The sequence below is a fragment of the Anomaloglossus baeobatrachus genome, chromosome 7, assembly GCF_048569485.1.
Source record: "Anomaloglossus baeobatrachus isolate aAnoBae1 chromosome 7, aAnoBae1.hap1, whole genome shotgun sequence".
Classification (NCBI taxonomy): Eukaryota; Metazoa; Chordata; class Amphibia; order Anura; family Aromobatidae; genus Anomaloglossus; species Anomaloglossus baeobatrachus.
This window is the reverse complement of record NC_134359.1, coordinates 288152074-288169256: the sequence shown is the minus strand read 5'-3', so window position 1 is coordinate 288169256 and position 17183 is coordinate 288152074. Positions and strand designations below refer to the sequence as shown.

At 45.0% G+C, this 17183-nt stretch overlaps 1 protein-coding gene across 3 annotated transcripts in view; it reads right to left on the bottom strand.

The window, feature by feature from the left end:
- The window catches only part of CACNA1H (calcium voltage-gated channel subunit alpha1 H), a 300253-nt gene that overhangs the window by 151147 nt on the left and 131923 nt on the right, over positions 1-17183 (bottom strand). For all 3 annotated transcript variants that reach the window (XM_075318332.1, XM_075318334.1, XM_075318333.1), the window contains 2 exons: positions 13554-14334; positions 2513-2913 (listed from right to left, as the gene is read on the bottom strand). In XM_075318332.1, coding sequence (XP_075174447.1) covers positions 2513-2913; positions 13554-14334 — 1182 coding nt within the window. The remainder of the gene's footprint in view (positions 1-2512; positions 2914-13553; positions 14335-17183) is intronic.

Here is a 17183-nt window from a genome sequence, read left to right as displayed (position 1 = left end):
GGTGCTCTGTACTCGTAACTAGTGATGAGCGGGCACTACCATGCTCGGGTGCTCTGTAGTCATAACTAGGGATGAGTGGGCACTACCATGCTCGGGTGCTCAGTACTGGTAACTAGTGATGAGCGGGCACTACCATGCTCGGGTGCTCAGTACTGGTAACTAGTGATGAGCGGGCACTACCATGCTCAGGTGCTCAGTACTGGTAACTAGTGATGAGCGGGCACTACCATGCTCAGGTGCTCTGTACTCGTAACTAGTGATGAGCGGGCACTACCATGCTCGGGTGCTCTGTAGTCATAACTAGGGATGAGTGGGCACTACCATGCTCGGGTGCTCAGTACTGGTAACTAGTGATGAGCGGGCACTACCATGCTCGGGTGCTCAGTACTGGTAACTAGTGATGAGCGGGCACTACCATGCTCGGGTGCTCAGTACTCGTAACTAGTGATGAGTGCGCACTATCATGCTCAGGTGCTCAGTACTGGTAACTAGTGATGAGTGGGCACTACCATGCTCAGGTGCTCAGTACTGGTAACTAGTGATGAGCGAGCACTACCATGCTCGGGTTCTCAGTACTGGTAACTAGTGATGAGCGGGCACTACCATGCTCGGGTGCTCAGTACTGGTAACTAGTGATGAGCAGGCACTACCATGCTCGGGTGCTCAGTACTGGTAACTAGTGATGAGCGGGCACTACCATGCTTGGGTGCTCAGTACTGGTAACTAGTGATGAGCGGGCACTACCATGCTCGGGTGCTCAGTACTGGTAACTAGTGATGAGCGGGCACTACCATGCTCGGGTGCTCAGTACTGGTAACTACTGATGAGCGGGCACTACCATGCTTAGGTGCTCAGTACTCCTAACTAGTGATGAGCGGGCACTACCATGCTCGGGTGCTCAGTACTTGTAACTAGTGATGAGCGGGCACTACCATGCTCGGGTGCTCAGTACTGGTAACTAGTGATGAGCGGGCACTACCATGCTTGGGTGCTCAGTACTGGTAACTAGTGATGAGCGGGCACTACCATGCTCGGGTGCTCGGTACTGGTAACTAGTGATGAGCGGGCACTACCATGCTCGGGTGCTCAGTACTGGTAACTAGTGATGAGCGGGCACTACCATGCTCGAGTGCTCAGTACTTGTAACTAGTGATGAACGGGCACTACCATGCTTGGGTGCTCAGTACTAGTAACTAGTGATGAGCGGGCACTACCATGCTCGGGTGCTCTGTACTCGTAACTAGTGATGAGCGGGCACTACCATGCTCGGGTGCTCAGTACTGGTAACTAGTGATGAGCGGACACTGCCATGCTCGGGAGCTCAGTACTGGTAACTAGTGATGAGCGGGCACTACCATGCTCGGGTGCTCAGTACTGGTAACTAGTGATGAGCGGACACTGCCATGCTCGGGTGCTCAGTACTGGTAACTAGTGATGAGCGGACACTGCCATGCTCGGGAGCTCAGTACTGGTAACTAGTGATGAGCGGACACTGCCATGCTCGGGAGCTCAGTACTCGTAACTAGTGATGAGCGGACATTACCATGCTCGGGAGCTCAGTACTAGTAACTAGTGATGAGCGGACACTACCATGCTCGGGTGCTCAGTACTCGTAACTAGTGATGAGCGGACACTGCCATGCTCGGGAGCTCAGTACTGGTAACTAGTGATGAGCGGACACTACCATGCTCGGGAGCTCAGTACTAGTAACTAGTGATGAGCGGACACTACCATGCTCGGGTGCTCAGTACTCGTAACTAGTGATGAGCGGACACTGCCATGCTCGAGTGCTCGATACTCATAACTAGTGATGAGTGGGCACTACCATGCTCGGGTGCTCAGTACTAGTAACTAGTGATGAGCGGACACTACCATGCTTGGGTGCTCAGTACTGGTAACTAGTGATGAGCAGGCACTACCATGCTCGGGTGCTCAGTACTCGTAACTAGTGATGAGCGGACACTGCCATGCTCGAGTGCTCGATACTCATAACTAGTGATGAGTGGGCACTACCATGCTCGGGTGCTCAGTACTCGTAACTAGTGATGAGCGGGCACTACCATGCTCGGGTGCTCAGTACTGGTAACTAGTGATGAGCGGGCACTACCATGCTCGGGTGCTCAGTACTGGTAACTAGTGATGAGTGGGCACTACCATGCTCGGGTGCTCAGTACTGTGTTCTGATGACATGGAGGGATCTACAGGGTCACAAGGATTTTTTGATGCCTGACTTGGGTGTTTTTTCTGGGTCCAAAAATCCAATATGGATTCTATATGAGCTTCTAGAGCATTGATCATGAGGGTCTTCTGGTCACGTGGACTCCTCTCCATTCATTGTATATAGGGCTGGACTTTGCCATCTCCGCCAGTCCACTGGTCTTGTCATGGACTAATAGTGAGCGCTCATGACCACTGAGGGTCCCGGAGGTAGGACCCCAGCGACCATCCATTCATCACCTGACCAAACAAACGTGATGACAATCAACTTTGAAGCTGGAAGACGTTCACCTACCTGCTCGTGATACTCGATGCCCATGCTGAGGGTATTAATCAAGATGGCGATCATGATGCCCCGGTTGAAGTACTTGCTGTCCACGATCCTTTTCAGCCGGTTGGTGAATTCTTCCCAGAGTTTACAAATCTTATTCGCCTCTTTCTCTTTCCTCCGGAACGTCTTGGCTTTCTGGACGTGGTCTCTTTGGTCTCCGTGCCTCAAGTCCTGCGTGAACTCGTACACTGCGTTGGTGTCGGACTCGCAGCTGTCCGAGTCGCTGAGGTCCAGCTCCGGATTCTCCAGCAGGTTGGAGCAGTAGGCGCAGTTCTGGAGCTCGCAGATGATCTGGCTGGGCTGGGGGCTGGGCAAGGAGCAGGGCACGCTCAGGCTGGATAATTTGCTGGAACTGCGGCAGAGGCCTGCGAGGAGGGAAGCGAAACCAAACATTACAATCTATCTGTTACAGGGATTCTGGCACATGACCTAACACTGTTCTGATTGGTTGTGGGAACGTTTTCTGTTCTTAAGCAGCTTTGTGGCGACACATTTTCTGTGTCCTTCCACTTCCATTTACATAGCGGACAATAATCCAATTGCAATAATTGTATTTAGCAAATACATTCATTTAGGTAAAAAAAAAATAAAAAAATAAGGTGGAAAATCCCTTTAAGCAGACTGTTACACCCGTAGCATAATTTGTAGCAGGTCTAGATGTGGAATTTATTTCTAACTAGTTGTAGTGCCCGGCGGTGCCCGGGATAGTGACAAAGTATTTCTCTGTCTCCCACTCTCCACATCTGTCTGTCTCTTTATGTCTGTCTCTGTCTGTCTCTGTCTCTCTACCTGTATGTCTCTCTCTGTACCTCTCTCTTTCTCTGTGTCTCTTTCTGCCTCCCTGTGTCTCTCTCTGTCTCTCTCTGTGTCTCTCTGTGTCTTTGTGTCTCTCTCTGTCTCACTCTCTGTGTCTCTCTGTGTCTTTGTGTCTCTCTCTGTCTCACTCTCTGTGTCTCTCTGTGTCTTTGTGTCTCTCTCTGTCTCACTCTCTGTGTCTCTCTGTGTCTTTGTGTCTCTCTCTGTCTCACTCTCTGTGTCTCTCTGTGTCTTTGTGTCTCTCTCTGTCTCACTCTCTGTGTCTCTCTGTGTCTTTGTGTCTCTCTCTGTCTCACTCTCTGTGTCTCTCTGTGTCTCTCTCTCTCTGTGTCTCTCTCTGTGTCGGTCTGTGTCTCTCTGTGTCTCTCTCTGTGTCTCTCTGTCTGTCTGTGTCTCTTTGTGTCTCTCTCTGTTTCTCTGAGTCTCTCTGTCTCTATTTGTGTCTCTCTGTCTCTCTGTGTCTCTCTCTGTCTCTCTCTGTGTCTCTCTGTGTATCTCTCTCTGTGTCTCTCTCTGTGTCTCTTTGTGTCTCTCTCCGTCTCTCTCTATGTGTCTCTCTCTGTGTCTCTCTGTGTGTCTGTCTGTGTCTCTTTGTGTCTCTCTCTGTTTCTCTGAGTCTCTCTGTCTCTATTTGTGTCTCTCTGTCTCTCTGTGTCTCTCTCTGTCTCTCTGTGTCTCTTTGTGTCTCTCTCTGTTTGTCTCTGTGTCCCTCTCTGTGTCCCTCTCTGTGTCTCTCTCTGTGTCTCTCTCTGTGCCTCTCTCTGTGCCTCTCTCTGTGCCTCTCTCTGTTTTTCTCTGTGTCTCTCTCTGTGTCTCTTTGCGTCTCTATGTATCTGTGTCTTTCTGTGTCTCTTTGTGTCTCTCTCTGTCTCTCTGTGCCTCTTTGTTTCTCTCTGTTTCTCTCTGTGTCTCTCTCTGTGTGTCTCTCTCTGTGTGTCTCTCTCTGTGTCTCTCTCTGTCTCTCTCTGTGTCTCTCTCTGTGTCTCTCTCTGTGCCTCTCTCTGTGCCTCTCTCTGTGCCTCTCTGTGTCTCTCTCTGTGTTTCTCTCTGTGTCTCTCTCTGTGTCTCTTTGCGTCTCTATGTATCTGTGTCTTTCTGTGTCTCTTTGTGTCTCTCTCTGTCTCTCTGTGCCTCTTTGTTTCTCTCTGTGTCTCTCTCTGTGTGTCTCTCTCTGTGTCTCTCTATGTCTCTCTCTGTGTCTTTCTCTGTGTCTCTCTCTGTGTCTCTCTCTGTGCCTCTCTCTGTGCCTCTCTCTGTGCCTCTCTGTGTCTCTCTCTCTCTGTGTCTCTCTCTGTGTCTCTCTCTGTGTCTCTCTCTGTGTGTCTCTCTGTCTCTCTGTCTGTCTCTCTGCGTCTCTCTCTGTGTCTCTGTTTCTCTGAGTCTCTCTCTGTCTCTATTTGTGTCTCTCTGTCTCTCTGTGTTTCTCTGAGTCTCTCTCTGTCTGTGTCTCTCTTTTTGTCTCTTTCTCTGTTTCTCTTTGTCTCTCTTTGAGTCGCTCTTTGTTTCTCTGTGTCTCTTAGTTTCTCTCTGTTTGTCTCTTTATCTGTCTCTCTGTTTTTCTCTGAGTCTCTCGCTATCTCTGTCTGTCTCTATCTGTCTCTCCATCGATGCCATATCACCTCACACATAAGCTTCCTATACTATGACTGTCCTTCGTTGCCTATAGCAACCAATCACAGCTCCTATTAATGACCTGTAGCTCCCAGCTCCATTGACTTTAATGTAATCAGGTTTTTTGGCGAATATCTGTAAAGCGCGGGGTTAAACTTTCCCCTCAAAACATAGTCTATGACGTTCCCTGAGTCACATGAGGCGGCTGTTCAAACCTTTGTGATTGTAAATGCGACGGTGCGGATTGCTTTAGCTGACATACATACATACACACACACACACACACACATACACACATACATACATACATACATACATACATACACACACACACACACACACACACATACATACATACATACATACATACATACACACACACACACACACACACACACACATACATACATACATTACAAACACAAACATACCCATATAGACACACTTACATAGACATACATACACACATACATAGACATACATACACAAACATACACACACACACATAGACATACGTACACACATACACATACATAGACATACGTACACACACATACACACACACACATAGACATACGTACACACACACACACACATACATAGACATACGTACACACACATACACACACACACATAGACATACGTACACACATACACACACACACATACATAGACATACATACACACATACATACACACACATAGACATACGTACACACACATACATAGACATACGTACACACATACATACATACACATACATAGACATATGTACACACACACATACATAGACATACATACACAAACATACACACACACATACATAGACATACGTACACACATACACACACACACACATACATAGACATACGTACACACATACACACACACACACATACATAGACATACGTACACACATACATACACACACATAGACATACGTACACACACATACATAAACATACGTACACAAATACATACATACACATACATAGACATATGTACACACACATACACTCAGCTTTATATAGTAGATGTAACGTATTTAGTAAAATTACTTTGTAACTAAAGGGCACCACGCTGGGAACCCGGTTCGCCCATCATTACCCACTGAACAGTTGTAGCTACCATACATCGAGCGATGGGCAGCAGCTGGAGGACAAGCCACCCACAGTTTGTTTTTTGGCCCCTTATTTGCCGGGTTGTGGCCCTGGCTGGTACGGCACTCACATTTAAAGGGGATCTGTTGATATCAAGCTCCTACATTTTTTCATATGTGGTTTTGGAAAGTGGAATCAAAAGAGGAAAAGAAACTTTGACTAAATTGCAGTCGCACTTAATATACAGGCTTAATATTGCCGCCTGCTGAAAGTAAGCATTTCCGTAAGCATTGTGGGGAAAGCAGCAGTGCTGACACAGCGGCGGCTTCCATTAAATTCACCATACACATGCAAATCAGCCTGCAGCTTTCATCCAAACATATGTGCTGTCAATGAAGAGCTGCGAACATCGGCTTATAGGTGCCGTCCCCGAGGGAATGTTTGGGAGATAAACACTGGCGAGCCGAATACGATGGGAAAGTATTTTGAAAATTTGTCTCGTTTCGATTTTCCGAGCCTTGGGATAAATTGATCTCGACAAGGTGGTGTAAGCAACAAGGCGATCATTTTATATAACCAATTGGAAAAAAAAACTGCTGACATTTAGAGGAATTTCATAATATATCTTTATAGCTGTCAGGGCTTTGGTTTTGTTTTTACAGAGCTCAAACTGCCCTGCATAGGCATAAAGCTACATGATAAAAAAATATCTGGATCCTCCACTAGGGGGACCTGATAAGCTTAATGCCTATTTGTATATAAAAGTCAAGTATGCAGGGAGCTCCCTCTAGTGGTGGCTGCAGACAGAATCTTATCATGTATCTCTGTATACAGGGAGCTCCCCCTAGTGGTGGCTGCAGACAGAATCTTATCATGTATCTCTGTATACAGGGAGCTCCCCCTAGTGGTGGCTGCAGACAGGATCTTATCATGTATCTCTGAATACAGGGAGCTCCCCCTAGTGGTGGCTGCAGACAGAATCTTATCATGTATCTCTGTATACAGGGAGCTCCCCCTAGTGGTGGCTGCAGACAGAAATTAATCACGTATCTCTGTATACAGGGAGCTCCCTCTAGTGGTGGCTGCAGACAGAATCTTATCATGTACCTCTGTATACAGGGAGATCCCCCTAGTGGTGGCTGCAGACAGGATCTTATCATGTATCTCTGTATACAGGGAGCTCCCTCTAGTGGTGGCTGCAGACAGAATCTTATCATGTATCTCTGTATACAGGGAGCTCCCTCTAGTGGTGGCTGCAGACAGAAATTAATCACGTATCTCTGTATACAGGGAGCTCCCTCTAGTGGTGGCTGCAGACAGAATCTTATCATGTACCTCTGTATACAGGGAGATCCCCCTAGTGGTGGCTGCAGACAGAATCTTATCATGTATCTCTGTATACAGGGAGCTCCCCCTAGTGGTGGCTGCAGACAGGATCTTATCATGTATCTCTGTATACAGGGAGCTCCCCCTAGTGGTGGCTGCAGACAGAATCTTATCATGTATCTCTGTATACAGGGAGATCCCCCTAGTGGTGGCTGCAGACAGGATCTTATCATGTATCTCTGTATACAGGGAGCTCCCCCTAGTGGTGGCTGCAGACAGGATCTTATCATGTATCTCTGTATACAGGGTGCTCCCCCTAGTGGTGGCTGCAGACAGGATCTTATCATGTATCTCTGTATACAGGGAGCTCTCCCTAGTGGTGACTGCAGACAGGATCTTATCATGTATCTCTGTATACAGGGAGCTCCCTCTAGTGGTGGCTGCAGACAGGATCCTATGTATCTCTGTATACAGGGAGCTCCCCCTAGTGGTGGCTGCAGACAGAATCTTATCATGTATCTCTGTATACAGGGAGATCCCCCTAGTGGTGGCTGCAGACAAGATCTTATCATGTATCTCTGTATACAGGGAGCTCCCCCTAGTGGTGGCTGCAGACAGGATCTTATCATGTATCTCTGTATACAGGGAGCTCCTCCTAGTGGTGACTGCAGACAGGATCTTATCATGTATCTCTGTATACAGGGAACTCCCCCTAGTGGTGACAGCAGACAGGATCTTATCATGTATCTCTGTATACAGGGAGCTCCCCCTAGTGGTGTCTGCAGACAGGATCTTATCATGTATCTCTGTATACAGGGAGCTCCCTCTAGTGGTGGCTGCAGACTGAATCCCATCATGTATCTCTGTATACAGGGAGCTCCCCCTAGTGGTGGCTGCAGACAGGATCTTATGTATATCTGTATACAGGAAGCTCCCTCTAGTGGTGGCTGCAGACAGGATCTTATCATGTATCTCTGTATACAGGGAGCTCCCCCTAGTGGTGGCTGCAGAACGAATCTTATCATGTATCTCTGTATACAGGGAGCTCCCCCTAGTGGTGACTGCAGACAGGATCTTATCATGTATCTCTGTATACAGGGAGCTCCCCCTAGTGGTGGCTGCAGACAGAATCTTATCCTGTATCTCTGTATACAGGAAGCTCCCCCTAGTGGTGGCTGCAGACAGAATTTAATCACGTATCTCTGTATACAGGGAGCTCCCCCTAGTGGTGGCTGCAGACAGGATCTTATGTATCCCTGTATACAGGGAGCTCCCCCTAGTGGTGGCTGCAGACAGAATCTTATCATGTATCTCTGTATACAGGGAGCTCCCCCTAGTGGTGGCTGCAGACAGGATCTTATCATGTATCTCTGTATACAGGGAGCTCCCCCTAGTGGTGACTGTAGACAGGATCTTATCATATATCTCTGTATACAGGGAGCTCCCCCTAGTGGTGGCTGCAGACAGGATCTTATCATGTATCTCTGTATACAGGGTGCTCCCCCTAGTGGTGGCTGCAGACAGGATCTTATCATGTATCTCTGTATACAGGAAGCTCCCCCTAGTGGTGGCTGCAGACAGAATCTTATCATGTATCTCTGTATACAGGGAGCTCCCCCTAGTGGTGGCTGCAGACAGGATCTTATCATGTATCTCTGTATACAGGGAGCTCCCCCTAGTGGTGGCTGCAGACAGGATCTTATCATGTATCTCTGTATACAGGGAGCTCCCCCTAGTGGTGGCTGCACACAGAATCTTAACATATATCTCTGTGTACAGGGAGCTCCCCCTAGTGGTTGCTGTAGACAGGATCTTATCATGTATCTCTGTATACAGGGAGCTCCCCCTAGTGGTGGCTGCAGACAGGATCTTATTATGTATCTCTGTATACAGGGAGCTCCCCCTAGTGGTGGCTGCAGACAGGATCTTATCATGTATCTCTGTATACAGGGAGCTCCCCCTAGTGGTGGCTGCAGACAGGATCTTATCATGTATCTCTGTATACAGGGAGCTCCCCCTAGTGGTGGCTGCAGACAGGATCTTATCATGTATCTCTGTATACAGGGAGCTCCCCCTAGTGGTGGCTGCAGACAGGATCTTATCATGTATCTCTGTATACAGGGAGCTCCCCCTAGTGGTGGCTGCAGACAGAATCTTATCATGTATCTTGGTAATACCACTTTTAGGTAGCACTTACTACCTTATCCTAAAGGGTCGCTAATAAATGTCACACACGTCAGAAGATGTGATGATTGGGAATCCTGGTGCTGAGAAACTCACCGATCGGTAAAACAAAGTGGCGTCAGCGGCCAGACTATAGGTCACCGTCACCTCATCGTGATGGCAAGTGCCGGCTATTTTCACAAACGAGGGGCACCCCAGAGGCTGCTGTAAATGTTGCAATGATGTTAACAGGGTTTTGTAAATGGCAAGTGGTGACAGCCCGGTGGGAGTGACGAGCAGCGGAGAACAAGCCGTCCTCACTGCTGGCCTAGAGGAGGAAGGAGCCGCGCGCTCTGCAGCAGAACGCCCGGATTAGACATTAGTCTCTCTTTAATGGAGCCGTTTCTCTCCAGATCACCACGCAGCTATTTATGTAGTGCAAATGTATGCAATTATACTTAAGTGTTTATGTTCCCATGCTATGAAGCCATTGCTCGTGATTTCCTTCCACTCGGCTGCGGGGCAGAGTAATGAGTTATTCACAACTGTGATTATTACCTTCAGCCATTATTATATAAGTCACATCACCCTCAGCCAAGTCAAGGATCCGGCGTGAATACTTAATGTACTGACGATCGGCCCGTGCGCTGGGCAACGGGCAAAGCTGCACTGGTTATGTAATCCCCTACGGTAACTCTTAAAGGACTGGTCCACTCCCATCTCCCATACAAGTAAATGGAAAGTGACCGCTTCTCCATTACTTCTCTACCAAGATATAGTGGCCTGCAGATATCTCATCTATCAGGAGAGGGGCAGAACGATTGAGATCGCAGGGATCGCAACCGGGCCTGGGAGTGCAAGGGGCCCCATCCCCTGCTTCAGCTGGATGTGCATCCGAGGCTGCACATCCAGCTGAAATGCATCACAGTGCAGAGAGCCGCTGGGTCCCTGCACTGCGATACACGCCGCCGGCCAAACTTTAGCCGGCAGCTTTCATCTGTCTCCCAGTGACTGAGGGCGGTGCAAGGCAATGATGTCATGCGTTACAATAGCACCGACACCAATGAAAGCTGCCGGCCACTGTGCACTGGCTACATAGGAGGACGCTGTGTGACATGGGAGCCAGGGACGGTGAGTACAATGGTGTTGTTTTTTTGCGGTAGACATTTACCAGGATGGGGACATATATACCAGGAGGGGGACAGTAGATACCAGAAAAGGGGCAGTATATACCAGGAGGGGCCCAGCAGGGGGAGAGTATAAAGCAGAAGGGCCCCAGGAAGGGACAGTATATAGCAAGAGGGGGACAGTAAATACCAGGAGGGGCCCAGGATGGGAACATATATACCAGGAGGGTGACATATATACCAGGATGGGGACATTTTTACCAGGATCAGGTTATCTATACACCAGGATGTGGGCTAGAATGGGGAACATATGTACTAGGATGGGGAGCATACCAGGATGAGGGCATATATACCAGGATGGGCCTAGCAGGGGGAGAGTATAAAGCAGGAGTGCCCCAGGAAGGAACAGTATATGCCAAAAGGGGGACAGTAGATACCAGGAGGGGGACAGTATATACTAGGAGGGGAACAGGATAGGGACATATATGCCAGGATGGTGACATACAGTTAGGTCCAGAAATATTTGGACAGTGACACAAGTTTTGTTATTTTAGCTGTTTACAAAAACATGTTCAGAAATACAATTCTATATATAATATGGGCTGAAAGTGCACACTCCCAGCTGCAATATGAGAGTTTTCACATCCAAATCGGAGAAAGGGTTTAGGAATCATAGCTCTGTAATGCATAGCCTCCTCTTTTAAAGGGACCAAAAGTAATTGGACAAGGAACTCTAAGGGCTGCAATTAACTCTGAAGGCGTCTCCCTCATTAACCTGTAATCAATTAAGTAGTTAAAAGGTCTGGGGTTGATTACAGGTGTGTGGTTTTGCATTTGGAAGCTGTTGCTGTGACCAGACAACATGCGGTCTAAGGAACTCTCAATTGAGGTGAAGCAGAACATCCTGAGGCTGAAAAAAAAGAAAAAATCCATCAGAGAGATAGCAGACATGCTTGGAGTAGCAAAATCAACAGTCGGGTACATTCTGAGAAAAAAGGAATTGACTGGTGAGCTTGAGAACTCAAAAAGGCCTGGGCGTCCACGGATGACAACAGTGGTGGATGATCGCCGCATACTTTCTTTGGTGAAGAAGAACCCGTTCACAACATCAACTGAAGTCCAGAACACTCTCAGTGAAGTAGGTGTATCTGTCTCTAAGTCAACAGTAAAGAGAAGACTCCATGAAAGTAAATACAAAGGGTTCACATCTAGATGCAAACCATTCATCAATTCCAAAAATAGACAGGCCAGAGTTACATTTGCTGAAAAACACCTCATGAAGCCAGCTCAGTTCTGGAAAAGTATTCTATGGACAGATGAGACAAAGATCAACCTGTACCAGAATGATGGGAAGAAAAAAGTTTGGAGAAGAAAGGGAACGGCACATGATCCAAGGCACACCACATCCTCTGTAAAACATGGTGGAGGCAACGTGATGGCATGGGCATGCATGGCTTTCAATGGCACTGGGTCACTTGTGTTTATTGATGACATAACAGCAGACAAGAGTAGCCGGATGAATTCTGAAGTGTACCGGGATATACTTTCAGCCCAGATTCAGCCAAATGCCGCAAAGTTGATCGGACGGCGCTTCATAGTACAGATGGACAATGACCCCAAGCATACAGCCAAAGCTACCCAGGAGTTCATGAGTGCAAAAAAGTGGAACATTCTGCAATGGCCAAGTCAATCACCAGATCTTAACCCAATTGAGCATGCATTTCACTTGCTCAAATCCAGACTTAAGACGGAAAGACCCACAAACAAGCAAGACCTGAAGGCTGCGGCTGTAAAGGCCTGGCAAAGCATTAAGAAGGAGGAAACCCAGCGTTTGGTGATGTCCATGGGTTCCAGACTTAAGGCAGTGATTGCCTCCAAAGGATTCGCAACAAAATATTGAAAATAAAAATATTTTGTTTGGGTTTGGTTTATTTGTCCAATTACTTTTGACCTCCTAAAATGTGGAGTGTTTGTAAAGAAATGTGACAATTCCTACAATTTCTATCAGATATTTTTGTTCAAACCTTCAAATTAAACGTTACAATCTGCACTTGAATTCTGTTGTAGAGGTTTCATTTCAAATCCAATGTGGTGGAATGCAGAGCCCAACTCGCGAAAATTGTGCCACTGTCCAAAGATTTCTGGACCTAACTGTATATACCAGGATGGGAAAATTTTTACCAGGATGGGGTTATATATACACTAGGACGTGGGCTAGAATGGGGAATATATGTACTAGGATGGGGGACATGCCAAGATGGGGGGCATATATTCCAGGATGGGAGCCATATTTACGAGGAAGGAGCCCAGGATGGGGGACATTAGAACAGGGTGAGGGACATTACTTTATAATGAGGGGGGGAAACTTGGGTGTCTTTATAGGATTTAAAATGCTAAATGTATACATACATCTGACCAATATGGGGGGCCCAGGTCCAAATTTTTCACCAGGGCCCATCGAACTCAAGTTATGCCACTGGGTCAATGGACCTCAATACTGACGACAGGTGAAAGGCTCAATGGTGGGACCAACATCTATCGGGCATTTATAGTCGATGGGCAGAAGATGAAGGGAGGTAGTTGCACATGTGCCCAACTCTCTCCATTCACTTTCTCCAAGACTGCTCTTTCCATGACTTGAATTGAAAAAAGTCATGGAAAAATGAGTGTCCTCCTCTCCAACAGAGAAGGAAAAGAGGTGAGGAAAAGCAGACCACCATCACCTGATGGGAAGCCCCCAAATCTTGAGATTGGTTAGATGTCCCAGAGGTATGACCTGCATCTATCAGACATTTTAAGACATTATAAAACAATTGGAAGATATCTCACTTTTGACTACTGAACGTAAAAGATGTTCCTTACCATGTTCTCCCACCAGATGATGGATCTTTCCATAGGACTCGGCATTCAAACTGACCGGGCTGTTCACCAAGCTGACTGGATTACTGCCACTTCGTTTCCCTTTTGGCAAGGTTGCAGGACTGGTTTTGCTGGCGGGGGAAGGCAGGATGGTGGGATAGTTCATGTTGGTGTGGTTAAGCCCAACATCCAGTTTGGTGTTTGAGGAAGCATTGGAAGACTTACAGGATTTCAACTGGTGTCCCTCAAAGTGGCAATCCGCGTGGTAGATGCTATGGACGGACTCACTATTGGGTGAAGTGTTTTGATGACCAGGAGATGGAGGAAGAAGCCGAAGTTGACTTTTTGGCTTCATGATCTTCATCTCTACGTCACATATCTCAGGACTAGACCTGGGTCCACGAGGACTACCATTGGTGATGTGATAATGGTGATGGTGGTGGTGATGAATAAGATGATGGATGGAAGTGATTCTTCGTTTGCACTTGCGGCCCCGGCCCTGTCCATTCATTGTACTGTTGGGGTTGACTTTTTTCCTCCGTTTGTTCTGCCAATTATTATATAGTCTTAGCGTCCGCCTCTTGACTTTCCTAAAGATGTGACAGATGTACTTTAGTAACTCCTCGTAGCAACTTCCCGGCTCGGAGAAGCTGGCGATTGTGCTGTCGTTGGAGAGGTAACGAGCCCGTTGCTCTTGCATTAACTGATTCTCCCGCTGTTTCGTTTCTGAAAACTGTGTTGCTATCACAACCAGGCACAAGTTTATCATGAAGAAAGAACCCACCTAAGGGAATAAACCATTGAAAATAAAAATGGCTTGAAAGGAGATCTGAAGCCACAGAGCACAATGCTAACATCATAATAGGTGTCTATTTGATGGAGAAGCATAGAAATGTACCTGAAAGTCCCCAAAGGAGAGCAATTTTCTTTTTGGTACTGCGATGTGGTTTAAAGGGCATATTTGTAACAACTGGAACAAATGATGGGTCATACATGTTCATACTCAACATGTCCCTTCTTCACATAGACTTCTGCCTTTAGTTGTGACACCTGATATACATTATAATAGTGCATAGGCACTACCACCCTAAGGGACAAATCTAATGTGATCACAGACTACTTAAAAGAACAATATCAGTTGCGTAGTAAAAGAACTTAGAAGAATCCCAGCTAAGCAGAAATGGTGAGTTCTAGCATTTAACTATCATTAAACAGCAACCAAAATCTATTATTTGCATTATAATATGATGAAACATTAAAATCTTTGACTTAGGGATTTAGAAAGTTCATGAATTAATACATTATTCTCCAAAGAAAAAAATTAAACAGAATTAGACATCTCAATAAATCCAATTATATTTTTGCTCTGATTTGTGGGACCGTAATGGGTGCATCTGGAACCCCCAATAGGCATAACTTGTTATTGTGTCAAATCATATTCACTATCCTGACTTTTCAATACAAGTATACTTAGGTACTACTCAGTAAATCAACAAAACTAACTTTTTAAAAAAAAATAAAAATCAATAACAGCTGTGGGATCATAGTGGGTGAGGTTAGCTATACTCATAACGAGTACTGTCTACTACTCATGTATTTGTTCTGAATAGCATGTACAATGCAAGTCAATGGAGAATATTCGCGATGTAACTAGTAACTCGAATTCCACACTCTTTGCTACTTACACGAATAGTACGGCATTCGGGTTACTCTTTCCTTTGTGTGTATTCCCATTGACTTGTATTTCACACACTATTCAGAATGAATTCGTGAGTAGTAGACAGTACTCTTTATGAGTATAGCGAATACGAATAGTTAGGTACTAGTTCAACTCTAATCCTGACTTTTCAATACAAGTATACTTAGATAATATTTAGTAAATCAACAAAACTAACTTTAAAAAAAAATAAAAATCAATAGAAACTGTGGGACCATAATGAGTCTGGAACCCCCAATAGGCATAACTTGTTATTGTGTCAAATCTTATTCACTATCCTGACTTTTCAATACAAGTATACTTAGATACTATTTAGTAAAACAAAACTAATTTTTTAAAAAAATAAAAATCAACAGAAACCATGGGACCGTAATGGGTAAGGCTGAAATCCCCGATAGGCATAACTTGTTATTGTGTCAAATCATACTCCCTATCCTGACTTTTCAATAAAAGTATACTTAGATACTATTCAGTAAATCAACAAAACTAACTTTAAAAAAAAAAAAAAAAAACAATAGAAACTGTGGGACCGTAATGGGTGAGGCTGCAACCCCCAATAGGCATCACTTGTTACTGTGTCAAATCATATTCACTACCCTGACATTTCAATACAAGTATACTAAGATACTATTCAGTAAACCAACAAAACTAACTTTACAAATAAATAAATTAATAAATAAATAAAAATTAATAGAAACTGTGGGACCGCAATGGGTGAGGCTGGAACCCCCAAGAGGCATAACTTGCTATTGTGTCAAATCTTATTCACTATCCTCACTCTTCAATACAAGTATACTTAGGTACTATTCAGTAAACCAACAAAACTATATATATATATATATATATATATATATATATATATATATAATATATATTATTTATTTATTTATTTTTTTTTAAATCAATAGCAACTGTATTATTCCTAAGGCATTGATTTATAACCCATTACAGTGCTGGAAAACTGACCGTTCCTCTTTAATACAAAGAAAAAAAATCTTAGCTACCAATGTTGGTAAACAGTGCTTCCCTAATATAATGCTGATGATTTTTTATTATAATCCATCCGCAATTTAGGTGTGTAATATAGAAGAAATTCTTCTTGAATAATTATATTATAACATAACACTACAGAAGAGTATAATATATAATGTAATGCTTAGCAGTAATCACATCATATGGTACAGCACAGCCATTTAGGTGGGGCTATTGTAGCCTGTATAAAAGCCGAGGCAAGGAATGCAGCAGCCATTCTGTTATGAATCTAGAGTATGATTTTCAAAAGATTCAATCTTCTTTACATATTATATATAACAGATTATTAAAAATTCTAAGACGTTAGGGCGCCTTTTGGAAAGAAGAGATGACACTTTAAGGAGTGTCCCGTCTACATAACCCTTTTGTACATTGAGTATTAGGAAGCATAGATGTCACTCGGCGGCACAGGGCCATCTGAGTCCCAATTGGGAACGCAATGTAACATAGAACAATTTTAGTTTTGTACAATTACCTTTTATGCACAAATTGAATGCGCTTGGCAAAAAAAAAAACAGGAATTCTTATGAGTTTCCTACATTTTTGCCTGCGTCTGTGCGAGCACATGGAATAAATAAAAACAAATGTTTGTGTTACATTGTTTTTGACGGCAGTATTCTAATTAGGGATGTCTCTGTCTACATACGGAAACAATTTGCGGATAAATTAGACAGTAATGTCTTGTTAACCTATTAATTGCTGGATCAACGGGATGTTTTTCATTGACATAATAACAAGTTATGCCAATTGGGGGGTTCCAGCCTCACCCATTACGGTCCCACAGCTTCTATTGTTTTTTATTTTTTCAAAAAAAGTTAGTTTTGTTTCTGTAATGAGAAAAGGTAGTGTTAATCAAAGTGTTAATATCCACTTAAAAAGGTATT